At 38.3% G+C, this 15895-nt stretch overlaps 2 protein-coding genes across 2 annotated transcripts in view; both read right to left on the reverse strand.

Moving 5' to 3' along the window:
• Positions 1 to 769: 769 nt before the first annotated feature.
• Positions 770 to 3558, reverse strand: Otor (otoraplin). The gene is made up of 4 exons (XM_013010836.1): positions 3443 to 3558; positions 2965 to 3104; positions 1950 to 2057; positions 770 to 826 (listed from the first exon to the last, which is right to left on the reverse strand). Exons 1-4 carry the CDS (start codon positions 3555 to 3557, stop codon positions 803 to 805), a joined length of 387 nt encoding a protein of 128 aa, XP_012866290.1. The 5' UTR covers position 3558; the 3' UTR covers positions 770 to 802.
• Positions 3559 to 7558: 4000 nt separating this feature from the next.
• The window catches only part of Snrpb2 (small nuclear ribonucleoprotein polypeptide B), a 27749-nt gene continuing 19412 nt past the window's right edge, over positions 7559 to 15895 (reverse strand). The window contains exons 3-7 of the mRNA XM_013011046.1: positions 15286 to 15458; positions 11974 to 12114; positions 10908 to 10958; positions 9032 to 9120; positions 7559 to 7927 (exon numbers count right to left, since the gene is read on the reverse strand). Of these exons, the coding sequence (XP_012866500.1) occupies positions 7768 to 7927; positions 9032 to 9120; positions 10908 to 10958; positions 11974 to 12114; positions 15286 to 15458 (614 nt within the window). The 3' untranslated portion in view covers positions 7559 to 7767. The remainder of the gene's footprint in view (positions 7928 to 9031; positions 9121 to 10907; positions 10959 to 11973; positions 12115 to 15285; positions 15459 to 15895) is intronic.

Here is a 15895-nt window from a genome sequence, read left to right on the forward strand (position 1 = left end):
AAAAGAAATTAAAAATTGAGATAGAAGCATGTAAACACACACACACACACACACACACACACACACACACATATCTTTTGGGGGAAGGCCTTTCTTTTGAGGACTTGAAGCTTGAGTAAAGACCCAGTAAGGGTATAGGTTAAAAGGAAAATATTCCATTCCATTAAAAATATTCCTAGGGAACTGGAGCTGTGGCTGAAGTGGTAGAGTTACAGCCTTGAGCAAAAGAAGCTAAGAGACAGCACCCTGGTCCCAAGTTTAAGTTCCAATCCTGGAATACACATTACAAAACTGTGATCAAAAATATTTCCAGAAACTGTCCTCCCCACAATTCATATGCAGACTTATTTGAATTGAAGGAAAAACATATTGAACATTTAAAAGTGAAAGTTATTCAACTAAATAACTTATGCAACTTTTTTAAAAGACATTTAAAGATATAGTCATAATAGCTATAAGTCTAAAAGTCAGGCCTGTCATTTATCAAGTTTATATACAAGGCATCAAAGAGCTGGGGAGAATTACAAGTTAGAAATGACTACAAATACACATCCTCATGTATATAAAAATTCTTTGTGCTGAAAATATTTCTTTGGTATCAATGCATGAATTTAAGTCAATCCTCACCCTGTGCCAGCTTCTGGAAAGATCAGGCCAGCAGAAAACAAGACTGAGTTGAAAATCTTTTACCTGCCACTTCTAGCCCCAAGCCCCAGTCTCAGGTAACAAAGGTAAAAAATTAGAGATATGCATTTATTCTTCTTTTTTGATGTTCCATCTTACCTCAGTTTTCACAGATTTCTTACTCACAGAAAAAGTCAATATCCTGGAAAAGCAAAGGCAATGAAAGATTGAAATGAGAAGACTGGGGCCAGAAAACAGATAAAGGTACTTTATTTAAGATCAGGTTTAGTCAAAGTAAAATTTGTATTTTATAAAAGAAATAAAGGTTGAATCGCAAAGTTTGTAAAATAATTATCAGGTTGAGTCAAAAACAACCTAAAGTGAAGGCCTCAAATAAACTTTTAATTTACGGTTATTTGACAGATCAAGCTTAGTGCTAACAAGAAATGACAAGTGAGTTGCATCTGTGTAGGTTGGGCAATGTTTGAAGCACAGTAATTAGCTGTGGGAGAATTGCTTTAAAACAACCACTTTGCAAAGCACTTCAGAAGGATCTTTTATTTTTCTATGAATTTACAGGGCCCTAGGGCACAGGGAAGAGTAAAATCTTATTTTGTGCATAAGTAGAGTCTATCTGCCACAAAAGCAAAACCAAGCACATTCAAAGATTTTTCTAGAATGTTTGATCTTATCAAAAATAGGTGCTAATTTTTCTCTACAATTTGCTTTTCCTAAATAAGTGTAAGCTATCAGTAGGAGAGAGTCAGTTAATATTATTTTGACTTCTCTCTTTACGACCTTAGGACCCCTTCCAGCATAAATTACACCTAAGTCAAAAGAGTATTGTATTATAAATGGGAAATTTTCTTAGTGTAGATCTTAAGTGTTACACACACACACAGACACACACACACACACAAAGGTAATTACATTAGGTGATAGATGTTAACCAGGTTAATGTGATGATCATTCCACAATCTAAAATTACACATACATAATAAATAATACACATACAATTACAAATACACACATATGTTATATACCCATATGCACATAATACATATCATAAATATTGTGACATTTATAACACACATTTATATATCAAGTACACCCTCAACATATACAATTTCTATTGGTCAAATAAAACTAGAGAATACAAAAAATTGAACCACTAAAACAATAATAGATTCAAGTGGAACAAAGTCAAGCATATGGAGAAATGACACCCATCTTTCAATATTGATCATTGGTACAAATTGGGAACTTACATCCTGTAAGTTTACTCTACTATGTGTGTCCTCTGTGGTCACCCCTGTAATGCTTACCGTGGTGGGAACTTCCTTGGTGGCCTCCTGGTACACACGTTGCTCCTTGACCAAGCTGCTAGGAAAATAGCCCACAATTCCCATCTCATCCTGGTGGTCACCATAAACCTAAATGCCCAAAGAAATAACAGTCAGAGCCACACTGACATGAAGGTCTTCTGAAAAACCTCTTTGCTAATAATGAGAAACACCCAATACCCAGATCTTCCTTTTGTGTCTGTAGTCCAGTGGACTCAACCAAACATGCAATTCACTTATAGCAGTTAACCCACAAGAGGTGTATGTGTGTGTGTGTGTGTGTGGCCCAGTTTGACTTATCTCCCTACTTTAGTATTACTTAGTTTTCTGCAGTCTTATGTCTTTCCTGAAATCTCTTTTGAATCCATAGAAAAATAAAGTCACGTAATAAAAAAAAATAGACACTTATTTTACAGGATGCATGTTTCTCAGTTTTTGCCAGCTCAAATGAACAGATACTTGAATGCATTTCAATTTAATTCTTCATTACTTTAGAACCTATTTTGGGGGAATGGCAGACAAATGCAATAAATCATCCCTGTCTCATCCCACTCCAGGGACTGCTAGGTATGTTTTAACTCAAGAAAGAAAGAAAGAAAAAACAGCATATCCTTTGAATTAAAGAGGGTGTAATGTTTCCCAAAGGAACACGGAAACATTGACTGCCAACACACATGCCTTTCACTTGGCAAATCCTCTCAGATGTTTTTTGAATGAGATTCAAACACTTTGGGACATACAAACTCCAATGTGTATGATATTCTTCTTGTTGGAACATCATATGAACCTAGCTTTGGTTTTGTTATGAGATTAACTAATTTTCTTTAAAATGCAATAGGAGCAAAAGCAGCCTGAATTTTCGCATTTGCCCTCACATTCTGTTGGGCTTATTAGCTAGTTTTAGGCATGAAGACAGGTTGAAGACAGGTAATGTTGAAAAAATTAAGAGCAACATGGGTCATGATTAGGTATCATTTTTAAAATAATCTTATCTTACACTGCCAGCCCAAAATTCTCCAGCTTCGTTTTCTTTTACCAGCTTTGAATAAATGTAGATCTGTTGCCCTTTTTTAACATTAATGAATCTACAATCTGGAGCATTGTAATCTTCTTGAGCTTGAGCCAGAGAAATAGTATCTGGAAGAAGAAAAGAAAAAAATTAAAGTGACAACATAATAAAAAAGCAACACATTTACAAAAATGAGGAAATCAGAGTGACTAATAGCTCCCAGTATGCAGCTTGGATTCAACTTGAGAAGAGTAAGCAAGCCAAAATATTAAATCTGTAACAAAGTCTTAGCCAAGTGAATTCTCCATTGTCAGACACCCACCACACAGAAGACAAAACACTGAACACCAAGAACATGTACATCCAAGCAGATTGGCCTCTCAGTATAATTTGGCATTATGCTAAGAGTGGATATATTTTCAATTATGTAATAGAGAGACACTGAAAAGCATAAAAAGATTCTTACAGACACACTCCTCATCTGCACACAGCTTTTTGGATGCAAGTCTGTCCATAAATACTCCAGTCCCAGCAGAAAGAGCCACAAGACCCAAGAGCAAAAGCGTCAACATCCTTGCCATCTTTCTTTTGGGTTGAGTAGCACTTTGAAACTGGGGGCTGACTTCAGAGGTTCCTGTCTTTTATGTGAAACCCGGACCTCTGGATAAATATCCCTGGCCAATAGGAAGGAATCACCACCCCTTTGGCTTTCATAATGGGGTCTTAAACTCCAGAAGCTTATTTAGCATCTGATTTTCCAAAGAGAGACTCTATGTCTTCTTTTCATACACAAGATACACCATTGTTAGCTGTGGCTTACAGTATATATAAGCAGGATATTGTGGAGTAGACAGAGAATTTCAAACCATTCTTTTTTTTCAGTTCAATCCTCATATTGTTTCTGAGCAAGGATGTGCCATTGAAATCTGCTGAAGCTACACAATTAACGTTGATTTGAGCAAATCCAATTAGTAAAATTCTAGACTTACAGGCGAGGTAAGGTGACTCATGCTTGAAATCCATGTTATTCATGAGGCAGAGATTGGAAGGATCATAGTCTCAAGCCATTCTCAAGAAAAAGTAAGACTCCATCTTAACAAAAAAGTTGGTGTGGGGTACATGTCTGTCGTCTTGATTACACAGGACGTGTAACTACGAGGCTCACAGTTCAGCCAGGCTCAGGAAAATACACAAAACTTTTCCTGAGAAATACTTAAAGCAAAAAGGGCTTCGGGCTTGGCTTAAGTAATAGAGCAACTGTCCACCAAGTGGTAAGCCCTAAGTTCAAACCCCAGTACTGCTCTCCAAAATCTGGATTTACATATTAGGTAAGTAAAGAATCATGTTTATAAATCCTTTGTGACAGTATTTTTAGAGCTCATGTTTGTCCAAGACCACTGGTAGACTATAATACACCAGTTAATGGCACATCCAGACCTTACCAATAGGAAGAAGGAGTTGAATTGAGAAAATGTGTAAGTCAGCTTTGTATCACTATGACAAATAACTGAGATCATCAACTTATAAAGAAAAAAAGTTATTCTGGCTCTCACACTTTTAGAAGTTTCAGCCCATGATCATTGATGCCATTGCTTTGGACCTATTGTGAGGCAGTACAGGGTAGCCAAAGCCTGTGGTGGTAAAACCACGGCCAGGAAGCAAGAGGAGAAATCAACAGCAATCCCACACTTCCCTTCAGGGGCAAACCCCAATAACCTATGGAACTCTCCATGGACCCCCACTTCTCAAATGATTCATGCTGTTAGCACTGCTTGGGGACCCAGCCCAAAACACATAGGCCTTTGAAAGGCATTCAAGATCAAAATGATAGCAACTTCCTCTAAGATGCTCACTGGTTAAAGATTTATTTAACTTGCACTTTCCTGCTTCTGACTATCTTTCCCATAGAAAGAAGGGCCCTACTATGCGTCACCAAAGTTGAAGAACAAATACATAGCTCCATCCACTCAATAAATATGTACCAGGCATCTAGTAGGTTTTATTCTGGGCACTAGAAACAACAGTGAATTCACCAAGGCCCTAGCCCCAAGGATTTTATTTTCTATTAGGATAGACAAGATGTTCCTGTTCTTTATGGGGTATTGGGATCTGGCTTCTGAGAGGGGGATTCCCCCACCACTGGAACAGGTCTGTCAGGAAGCCTTCTTCAACTCGACCACATGGTTTCAGAGAGTACCTTGTATTCCATTCCTAAATAGTCACTGCACAAAATGAGGAACAAGAATTCAACTTACTAAACTATTTTGGGGGAAGTAGCTTTCCAAAAAATTGGTAAAGCGGAATATACTTGAGTATAATTTCAGCAAAGATTGTATTATTTGGGATGTGTGCAGACATATAAGGTCTTTTATATAGTGGCACTGATTTGGAAGCTTGTTTTATTCAATCTTTTATTACAGAGGAGGAAACGGGGACCTACAATGGGAAAAGTACCCCTTTCTAACCACTCCATAATCTTTTCCATTCACTACGTCAATTAGAATTGGGACTTTAAATCCTCTATTTACTTCATGCCAAGGAAAAAAAGGAATTAGAAGTCATTTTGGAAAGCAGAATGTTGGTGTATTTTCCCTTCCTTTCATCTGGGGGCCTGAAAGTATCTCCGAGAAAACAAAAGCACTGATTAAATCTTAATCTAAATTGGGCAGCTGTTTCACAGACTGTTACTGTCCCAAGCCAGCCCTCAACAAGGAGAGCTAAGACAATTACTGTTTTAAAAACACTTTGAGGAAATGGTGACTCAACACTCATATTGCTACATTGTATATGTCACCCCTTCCAATAAAGGCATGACTTATCCAATAAGGTGAGAATAATGTCAATTTGGCCTTTTAGAGATGAAATAGATGCCAAGCTTTCTAGAAACATCCTGAAAAGGCTCTGGTTAGTCTGACATCTGTGCCAGGCAGAGGCAGGACTGAGATTGGGGAATACTTAGTAAATTTTGCTTTCAAATAGGAATTCAAACTTGCAAGAATGCAGTAGGTAGTTGCACCTAACAGCTATGCTCAAGGTACTCTGGTTCCTACAGGTTCTGAGACCAGATCTTGCTTACCTCTGTCAGCTAGACTTCTGGATGTGTTCTTTGAACCTTTAATCCACTAAGAATACTTTCTATGATGCTGGTTTCTACATGAGATTCTTGGTCTAGTTTCTAAAACAGAAGCCATGGCTTCTTTAGGGTCTAGAGATAGACTGGTAAGAACAGCAATTAAAGAGCTTTCTTGCTGTGACCCCCAAGGTTCCATAGGATTGGACCCCTTGACTGAGTCCTGTATCTTTTATCTCATCCTCCATCTCTCCCTCACTTGCCCTTTCCACCATGCCAGTTATTCCCTTTAGTGTTTTGAAAACGCTAAGGGTATTTCTGCTTCAGGATGAGCTCATTGCCTGGCTCAATTTCTGGCCAAGGGGCCACCAGGTGAATTTAACAGCCTTTCCATACACTCATCCTCCAACCCAACACTTGTATCTCCAGCCATGATCCATGTCGTAAAGCACAAGTAACCATCGAGCATACCTGGATTGTCTACTTAGTGCATTTACATCTTGGCAAAACAGTTAAATGACTCATGGGCACATTGAGGTTTGAGAAGTATTGCTCCATGGCAAATCAAACACAGTAAAAATTTTTAGATAGGGTTTCAGTCATTATGAGATATTTTCCAGAAACAAAATGCCTTTAGAACATTTGAATAGAAAATAGAATTCTTAGTCTTAAAATGAAGATATGAGGGGCTGGGAAGGTGGCTCAGTGGTAGAGCGCTTGCCTTGTATGCATGAGGCCCTGGGTTCGATTCCCCAGCACCACATAAGCAAAAAGAAAAAAGCCAGAAGTGGTGTTGTGGCTCAAATGGTAGAGTGCTAGCCTTGAGCTGAAGAGCTGAGGGACAGTGCCCAGGCCCAGAGTTCAGGCCCCACGACTGGACCCAAAAAAAAACCTCAAAAAACAAAATGAAGATATGAGCCTCTTGTATAGCCTTTGAAAAAATACTATCTGAGCTAATGTAATCATTATATCCTCTTTATAAGCACAACAAACCCCAAGTAACCAGCATTCAATACTAATGCCAAGTTTTATGAAATCCTTAAAATCAGCAAAATAGCTGGGAAGGTGGCTCTGGTACAGCGCTTGCCTTGCATGCCTGAGGCCCTGGGTTTGATTCCTCAGCACCACATAAGCAAAAAGCCGGAAGTGGCGCTGTGGCTCAAGTGGCAGAGCGCTAGCCTTGAGCTGAAGAGCTGAGGGACAGCGCCCAGGCCCAGAGTTCAGGCCCCACAACCAGACCCCCCCCAAAAAAAAATCAGCAAAATATTATGCTCATTGCTTTGGAGAATACAAATATCAAATTACACCCTGCTTGCCTCACTTTTCTCTAATAGACGTTTACTAGTTGGTATGATCTAATTCTCTTGAGCTTTTGTTAAAATGGATCAATGGTGCTGTATCATTAGTTGCTCCCAAATAGAAAAAAACTATTCTAATTTTATGTATCTTAAGATGTGTTCTGGAGTAAGTACCTGATAGGGCAATGGGCCAATAAACAAAGCACTAAATATGTAGGATACAAATAAGTTTATTGTACAAAATTAAGGCCTTAATATTTCACAGTTAACTGAAGCTAAAGAAAAACTGGATGATTTTTTTTAAATGTCACAACAATTTCACTTTCAGTCCTTTCAACTTCAACTTTAAATGACCTGACCAAATGTTATCAGAACAAACACTACAAATAGTGCCAAGTCCTTTAAGGAAGACTATCCCAAATGTTATTTCTTGGCATAGGTGATCTTCATGGCATGGGAGGGTGTGATCTTGAAGCCTTGCAAAGCATCCCTGGCAGCTCCGGCCTGCCCATCATTTTCAAATTCAACAAAAGCAATGTCATGCCTCCCAGGTACCAGCCGGACTTCCTTGAAACCAGGGAACCTAGACAACAAAAGGAATTCACATAAACACACAAATGCACAAACATTTGCTTTTTTTGTTTTTGGCTTTGTCAGTTGTGGGGCCTGAACTCTGAGTCTGGGTACTATCCCTGAACTCTTCAGCTCAAGGCTAGCACTCTACCACTTGAGCCACAGCACCACTTCCAACTTTTTCTGTTGATGTGGTGCTGAGGAATCGAATCCAGGGCCTCATGCATACAAGGCAAGCACTCTACCACTGAGCCACCTTCCTAGCTCTCTAAACATCTGTTTTATGTTTAAGTTTGTTAAGTAACTTCATAATTTTGGTCCAGGAAAAGTAATCACACCTCACTAAGTAGCCTGAGTAAGACACAAGAGGTAAATATAATTACTACTATGAAATGCAATTTCTACCTTTATCATCCTATCCTACTATCATTTCCTATTTTACTCATCCTGTAGAACTCATCATTCCAACAGAGGAAATGAAGGTGTTTTTGGTTGGTTGTGGGGCTTGAACTCTAGGCTTGGGCACTGTCCCTAAACTCTTCAGATCAAGGCAAGCGCTCTACCATTGGAGCCACAATGCCACTTCTGGTTTTCTGATGGTTAACTGGAGATAAGAGTCTCACAGGGGCTGGGAAGGTGGCTCAGTGGTAGAGCGCTTGCCTTGCATGCTCGAGGCCCTGGGTTCAATTCCTCAGCACCACATAAGCAAAAAGAAAAAAGCCGGAAGTGGCGCTGTGGCTCAAGTGGTAGAGCGCTAGCCTTGAGCTGAAGAGCTGAGGGACAGCGCCCAGGCCCAGAGTTCAGGCCCCACGACCGGACCCAAAAAAAAAAGAGTCTCACAGACTTTCCTGCCCAGATTGGCTTTGAACCGCAATCCTCAGATGTCAGCGTCCTGAGTAGCTAGGATTATAGGTGTGAGCCACCAGTGCCCAACAGAAATGTAGTTTTTATTTGCAAAATCTGTAGTCTGGCTTCAATCTATGATTACTCCCAACACAACTAAATCAATGAAGCTGCAGGAACTACTGCTGTTGGGGATGACAAATGGACATGCCCCTTGCATGTGCTGAATAGCCATGAGGCTCAGAGAGCAGACTTGTTTATGGAAACTTACTGATTGAACAGCATGGACAGCATCATCTCATTAGTCTCTTCTGGTAAGTTATTAAGGAATAAAATATAGTTTGGAGGGTAATCAGGGACCTATTTAAAAAAATAAAAGATAAGTTAGCTTGTAAGTATAAAGAACATTTTAAGTCATTTGCTTCTTATATTAAAATCTGAACTTCAGAGAGCATTAGTTCATACAGACCAGTAGATTCCCAAGACTAAAGCTGAAAATAATGCCTAAGGAGAAAAAAATACAACCTAACAGCCACTAAGCAAAGCAGACATTCAAGTCAAGATATCCAAAGCTGGTTACAATCTTATTAAAAGTTCTAAGTATTTAATTAAAATAATATTTACAGTGGAAGCATCTGGAGGTCAGTCATAATTTGAGGATTTTGTCACACAGAAAAATAAAAACTCCTAATGACACTAAAGAAGAAGCAATGTCACCCCATCCTCAAGTGGAAAAGTTACTATACTCCTAAACTCAGTTACTCCATTCCTCTGCATTATAGTTTAGTATCACGTTAAGAAGAAATTTTAATTAGAATGACTAACACTGGGAATTGGTACCTAGGGACTTTTAGTTTACTTATTAAACAAACATGATATCAGACAACAATCTATTATTATCAACAGATTATTATCTATTGATAATCTCCTTTGAGACTATAGGCAGGTATTAGGAAAAAATCTCACATATTAGAGTCTCTGTTCAAGCCAGTTTGATGGAAAGAAAGGTGGTTCACAATTAGTGACTATCTCAAAGCTTAGAGAATAAAGTGCTGGCACTTGGGAACTGAATTATAAATGCTAAGAGTTTAACAAACGAAAGGAGATAATCAAAAGGAAATGCAAATAATTTAAAACCAGAGGAAAAATACTCATTGGTACAAAATATCTGGATATAGGATCATTCCAGGCTGGCATCCTGGGGGAAAACCATTAGCACATAATTGTGAGTTTCTATTTGAAACATTTACTGAGAAGATTTGCTAAGAATTTTCTAAAACATTTACATAGGAGGCTTAAAGAAAAACAAGGCTGAAATCCATTTGTGCCCAGGCAGTGAAAGTTGGCTAACTAAGATAGTGCTGCCCTGAGACAGTCTATAAGAAAAGCTAAGATACTTAGACTGGACAGAGCTCCTCACCAGTTTGTCAGACACATGTATAGAAGCATGAGCTATGCACTGCAGAGAGAACAAAAATGTTTCCTAGCACCTTTCTGTTTCCAATCTGTCATTCTGATTTTGTTGATTCATTATAGGAAACAAAGAATAAAGGCCAAGTTTTGTTTCTTTCCTTTTAAAAATATTTAAATGCCCTGCATTTCTTACATTCAAGTGATCTAAAACTTAATGTATTGTGTCTAGTGGGTGGAATCATTTTGCTTTTGAAGACATGAAATTTATTTTACATAAGTGTTATAATTTTTGTGATTGTTTTGTAGTGGAGTTGTGAGTTTAGGGACTTGCACTGGCAAGGCATGCACCCAATCACATCAGTCATGCTCAGAGCCCTTTTGTTTTAGTTATTTTTTAATAAGGTCTCACCATTTTTCCCAGGGTGGGTTGGCTCATCATCATCCTTCTTATACCTCCCTCATAACTGGGATGACAGGAGCGTAAAACCACACCCAGCTTTATTGGTTGAGAAAAAGGGTGTTCTTAACTTTTGGCCAGGCAGGTCCTGAACTCCAATCCTTCCAATTTTTGCCTCTCAGTATTACAGGTGTGGGTCATCATGCCCTATTTTTTGTTTGCCTGTTCATTTATGGTGGTACTGGTGTCTGAACTCAGGGCCTCAAACTTACTAGACAGGTACTTGAGCCAGTCCATAATTTTATTTACTGTACGTACCACAAGGAAAAAATATTACCTGAGGATTTGGTGTTGAATTTCCTTGGGAATTAGCTGAATTTAGTGTTCCCTAAACAAAAGAAACAGCAAGAGTTAAAATTTCCAGTCCCTCAGAAAAAGCAATAGGTATTTATAACTACTATATAAATATCACATCAATTTTAAAATTTATTCCATTTAATTTCAAAGAATGTACATCTTAATTGGCTCAACATTTATGTATGTACTTAGCTTTCTAAAAAGGTAAACCCAAAATGTAACCTTTAAGCTTTAAAGTGGAAAAAAACCCATAATCTTATGACTAATCTTTTATTTTTTCAACACAATTGCTTATAAGCATTATACTCAGCAAAAGAGATTTCTAACCAATTTTCAATCCAGAAATAGCATTCCTGAATGATGTCACTTTTGTCTTGTAAATTAGATTTTACATTCCTGAACTGTTCAGAAAGAAGCTTTAAGCAGACTGTTCAACGTTATAGTATCTACAGTATTATTTAAGGATAGAACTTGAGAAATAAGCCAAATGGTATGAACATATTCTGGTAAGCTAGAAAAAGATGGAATTAACATCATGTAAACTAGAATAAAATTGTTTTGTAAAGTTTTTGTTTAATTTGTTGCTTAAATACAAATAGAATTTTACAAATACAAGCCAGAATTTTTGAGCTTATTCTTTGCAACTTCTTAAAATTTCACCTTTTAAACACACATAATAGCTGGGTGCTGGTGGCTCATCCTAGCTACTCAGGAGGCTGAGATCTGAGGGTCATGACAAAGCCAGCCTGGGCTGAAAGTTCATGAGACTCTTATCTCCAATGAACTACTTAGAAAAAGCCAGAAGTGGAACTGTGGCTCAAGTGGTAAAGCACTAGCCTTGAGCAAAAGAAGCTCAGGGATAATGCCTGGGCCCTGAGTTCAAGCCCCAGGACTGGCCAAAAAAAAAAAAAACAACCCACACATAATGTACAATAACAATATTCAAAGATCATTTCATCCCTTTATAAGACAGGCATCCATCAACTTTTTAATACCAACAAACAAAAAAAAAACCCGCAACAAAACAAGAACTTTATATATCTTACCTGTCCAGGCTTTTTGTTTGCAGTTGTTGCAGCCTGCTCCACAGTTTTAGCTTTCTTTTTTTCCTTTTTCTTTTCTTTGTCAGCAAAAGTACCACGCATTTTAGATATTATATCAGAATCTGTTTTAGCATATTGGATTCGCTGTTTTAATGAAAACATGTTACTTCATTAAGTTGAAGGTGGTTACACTAGTTTCAAATTCTATTATGTAAATCTACTCTACAAGCTAATTTTAAACACATACCTAAGGATGTGAGGCCACTTACTAGTATACAAAGTGACAAATTTACAATTAAGGTAAGTACATTCAACTGTGTTTATTAAAAGAAAAAAACATACATTTTCATATGGGAGAAACCACTGAAATGTCTATCACTGCTTCCCTCCACTGTATAAGGGAAAACTGCTGAAAATTTGCCTGCCTCATACCAGTGACTCCCAGCAGCTCTGGCATGTGATATGTCTAATGGCTAAATACTGAAGACTGGGAATGACTTTTCTCTCAATCTATCATTTTTTATTTAGTAACTCAAATTTTAAAATGCTTTAAGAACAAAAAAACCAGCATCCCAACCAGTCCAATGAGACCACTTGCTTATTCTTATTATGCCAGAGCCAGCAGGAATGGTAGGCACCTGTAAAAATGGAGAGACCTTCAAAAACAGTCTGGCCTGGTATTTCATCAAATAGTGTGCAATCCAACTTCCCATAAAGCTTTTGTAAGTGCAGATTCAACCACAGCAGGCCTAGGGAGAAGTCTATGGTTTTATACTTTTTTTTAATGCTATTTATGTGCATTTTAAAATGTACCTTTCCCACAGTTTAATTCTAGTTGCTGTTCCCACAAACTCATTATAGAAAAATTAGCTTTCCTTTTTTTTCAGTGCTGAGGATCAAATGCAGGTAATTGCCTGTGCTAAGTCTACCACTGAGCTACATTGCCAGTGGTTCTGCACTTTGCCCAAGCACAAACGGCATGGTGGTGCTCTAGCCATAGATACCAACTCTGAGGAGTATGAAGGTCTAGAATGTTCTGCCAATGAATTAAGCTGTTGTCAGGATACACAGACTTCCGTTCAACCAAGCTGAAAGTGACTATCTCTCTGATCACATCAAAACATAACAGCCTTTTAAATTACTATCTAAAATTGCGTGCCATGGCAAAAACTTGATCTTGATCTGGAGAAAACAAAAAAGCAGTTCACAGTATGGATTAGAAGGAAAGTAATTTGTTAAAACCAACAACAACCCCTTTCCTTTACTACAGTTAGAAACAAATATCTGGAGGGGAATAAAAAGAAAGCAGGCCTAGCACAGCACCTCAGAACTCCAGGTGTGGACTGCTAGCCACAGCATCTCTAAGAGTATGTATCCCAGAGAGCAGCCCTGCCAATCTTCCCAGCATGATCTAAACCAAGGAGACAGGCTAATGACTCAGGCTAAATGATGGCCTGGTCCTAAGGAGTCTCTCCCAACTTCTTTGGGTCTTCAGTCTTGCCTCTGACCTGAACAGACCTTGGTAACCTGATTTGTCTGTCCTTATGGCAGTTAATTGCGAGAATATCTGATCTTAACAGCTTTAGGCTGACTAGTCTAGACCAGTAGTTTTCAACCAAGAGCCATTTCTCCTGCCAGGGGAGAGCTGGCATTATCTACTTATTTCTTGCTATCATGCTTCTGACATCTAGTTAGTAAAGGCCAGGGGTGCTACTAAATACCCTGAAATGAACAAGAAAGTACCCCAACAACAAAGAATTATTCAAATTGTCAAAAGTGCCATTGTTGAGAAACACTGATCTAGACTAAATACCATAAAATATGAAAGCTCTCATAACAAATTCACAAAAAGGTAAGAATTACATTTTTCAAGGATTCATGACATAAGCCTGTAAAAAATAGCTCTATTTACTAAGGCATTTGGGGTATTAAATAAATACATCTTCATAAATCACAAAGAATAATTTTGTTCTGAGTTACAAATCAGAGCAAATTTCACTTACTGCTGATCTGGTATATTGGAATTACAACAGAAGATCAACTTAAAGCACTTAAATATACACAAAACAGCTCAAAGAATTTCATCTGTCCTTTTCCAGGATGCTGGAGATTTGGCAGTCCTTGCTAAAGAAAAGGTCTTCAAAATATCTTCAATACAGAATAAGATCAGGCCTTGGCTGGCTCTCTAAAATCCCTTCAAATCCCATTTCAACCTCAGGGAAAAAAGCAGTTTGGAATTTGGAAAAAGCTGCCAGGGTACAGTGTGTTCACTAACATGTGCAGGACTCTTGCACTACACTGTCTCCACCTTTATTCAGTCTTCTACCACCCTTGACTTAGACCTCCTCAGTTCCCTCCTTCTATCTGTCTCCTGTAATCCAATCTTCAGCCAACAACTAAATGTAAAGCTGTCACTCCAAACTTTAAGACTCTTCAAGAACTCTTCAAGGCTTAACTTCTATACATGTGATTCATAAAACCTGTAAATATAAGTTGGACTTTTCTATAGGCCACTGCTTTATTAAGACTGCATCACAGTTTCTGGAATGTAGTACTTCCCTGAAGTATCTTGAAACTTTGGTCTGGATTTCCTTTTTGACCTGTGATATTTTTTGTGTCATTTTACAAGTTACGAACAGGTTTCTTTATGTTATCTGGCTTGCTACTAGTTTCTGTTACCCCCTCCTTTATTTTTCCCCTACCATTTCTTCCCTTCCCTCCCCATTGCCCCCTCCCAGTTTCTGGTGTTTTGTTTTTTGGTCAGTTGTAAGGCTTGAACTCTGGGCCTGGGCACTGTCCCTCAGCTCTTCAGCTCAAGGCTAGCACTCTACCACTTGAACCACTGAATCTGTTCCTCTGATGTTTTTAAGGTAAGATCCCTCACTATGCTGCCATCTTTTTTTTTTTCCCTGTCGATCATGGGGCTTGAACTCTGGGCCTAGGCGCTGTCTCTTAGCTTTTCAGATCAAGGCACACAGCACCACTTCTGGTTTTCTGGTGGTTAACTGGAGATAAGAGTCTCACAGAGCTTCCTGCCCGGACTGGTTTTGAACCTCGATCCTCATGTCTTAGCCTCCTGAGTAGCTAGGATTACAGGCATGAGCCACTAGTGCCTGGCTCTTTTTTTAAAATGTTGTATTCTCAATATATTTTGGTTTTCCCCAATGTACTAGTATAAAGACATACACAAAAAATAAAATCAAACTTTCTCTAATAAAACAATTTAAAGCACAAAGCAATAGCCATAGCTTTAAGTCTGTATTTATAAATCAACTGCATCATTGAAAATTACAAGTGAAAATAGGATTGGCTCACCATTGGTTTGCCATAAAATGGAAATCCTTGTAACTGTCGCAAAGCATTTGTAGACGAGCCCAGTTCCTTAAATATAACAAAGGCCTGCCCTCTCATCTTCATAGTCTTCAGAGCCACGATATCTACCACATGCCCAAACTGAGAAAATAGGGCATACAAGGATCTCTTCAATTCTGTTCAAATAAAAAGTTATGAATCAAACAATGACAAAGTTCTTCAAAAAAAGGACACTGCAGTGAATGCCCTCCAACATTCATTTATACAGTTTGGGGCTGGAGGTGTGTCTCAAATGATTGAGAGCCATCTCTGCAGCCTTGAACAAGAAAGTTGGGACCTAGTACTAGCTCACATGCACATACATATAAGCATACATACATACATACACACAAACCCTCATTTACACAGTTTTAATAAAAACACATGCTATTCACATTATTTAGAAAATTATTTAAAACCATTAAGAATGAGAACAGACAACATCCCTAGCCATAAAAGAAATGCAAATCAAAACAACATTGAGATACCACCTCACCCCAGAAAGAACAGCAAAAATCAAGAACTCTAACAACAACAGATGCTGGAGGGGATGTGGACAGAAAGGAACCTTACT

This window comes from Dipodomys ordii, unplaced genomic scaffold, assembly GCF_000151885.1.
Source record: "Dipodomys ordii isolate 6190 unplaced genomic scaffold, Dord_2.0 Scaffold13, whole genome shotgun sequence".
Classification (NCBI taxonomy): Eukaryota; Metazoa; Chordata; class Mammalia; order Rodentia; family Heteromyidae; genus Dipodomys; species Dipodomys ordii.

Coding starts and splice junctions, on each gene's coding strand:
- Otor (XM_013010836.1), bottom strand. CDS start 3,557: ATGGCAAGGATGTTGACGCTTTTGCTCTTGGGTCTTGTGGCTCTTTCT. Junction 3,105..3,442: donor TGCAGATGAGGAGTGTGTCT/GTAAGAATCTTT, acceptor TTCTTCTTCCAG/ATACTATTTCTCTGGCTCAA. Junction 2,058..2,964: donor GAGAATTTTGGGCTGGCAGT/GTAAGATAAGAT, acceptor TTGGGCATTTAG/GTTTATGGTGACCACCAGGA.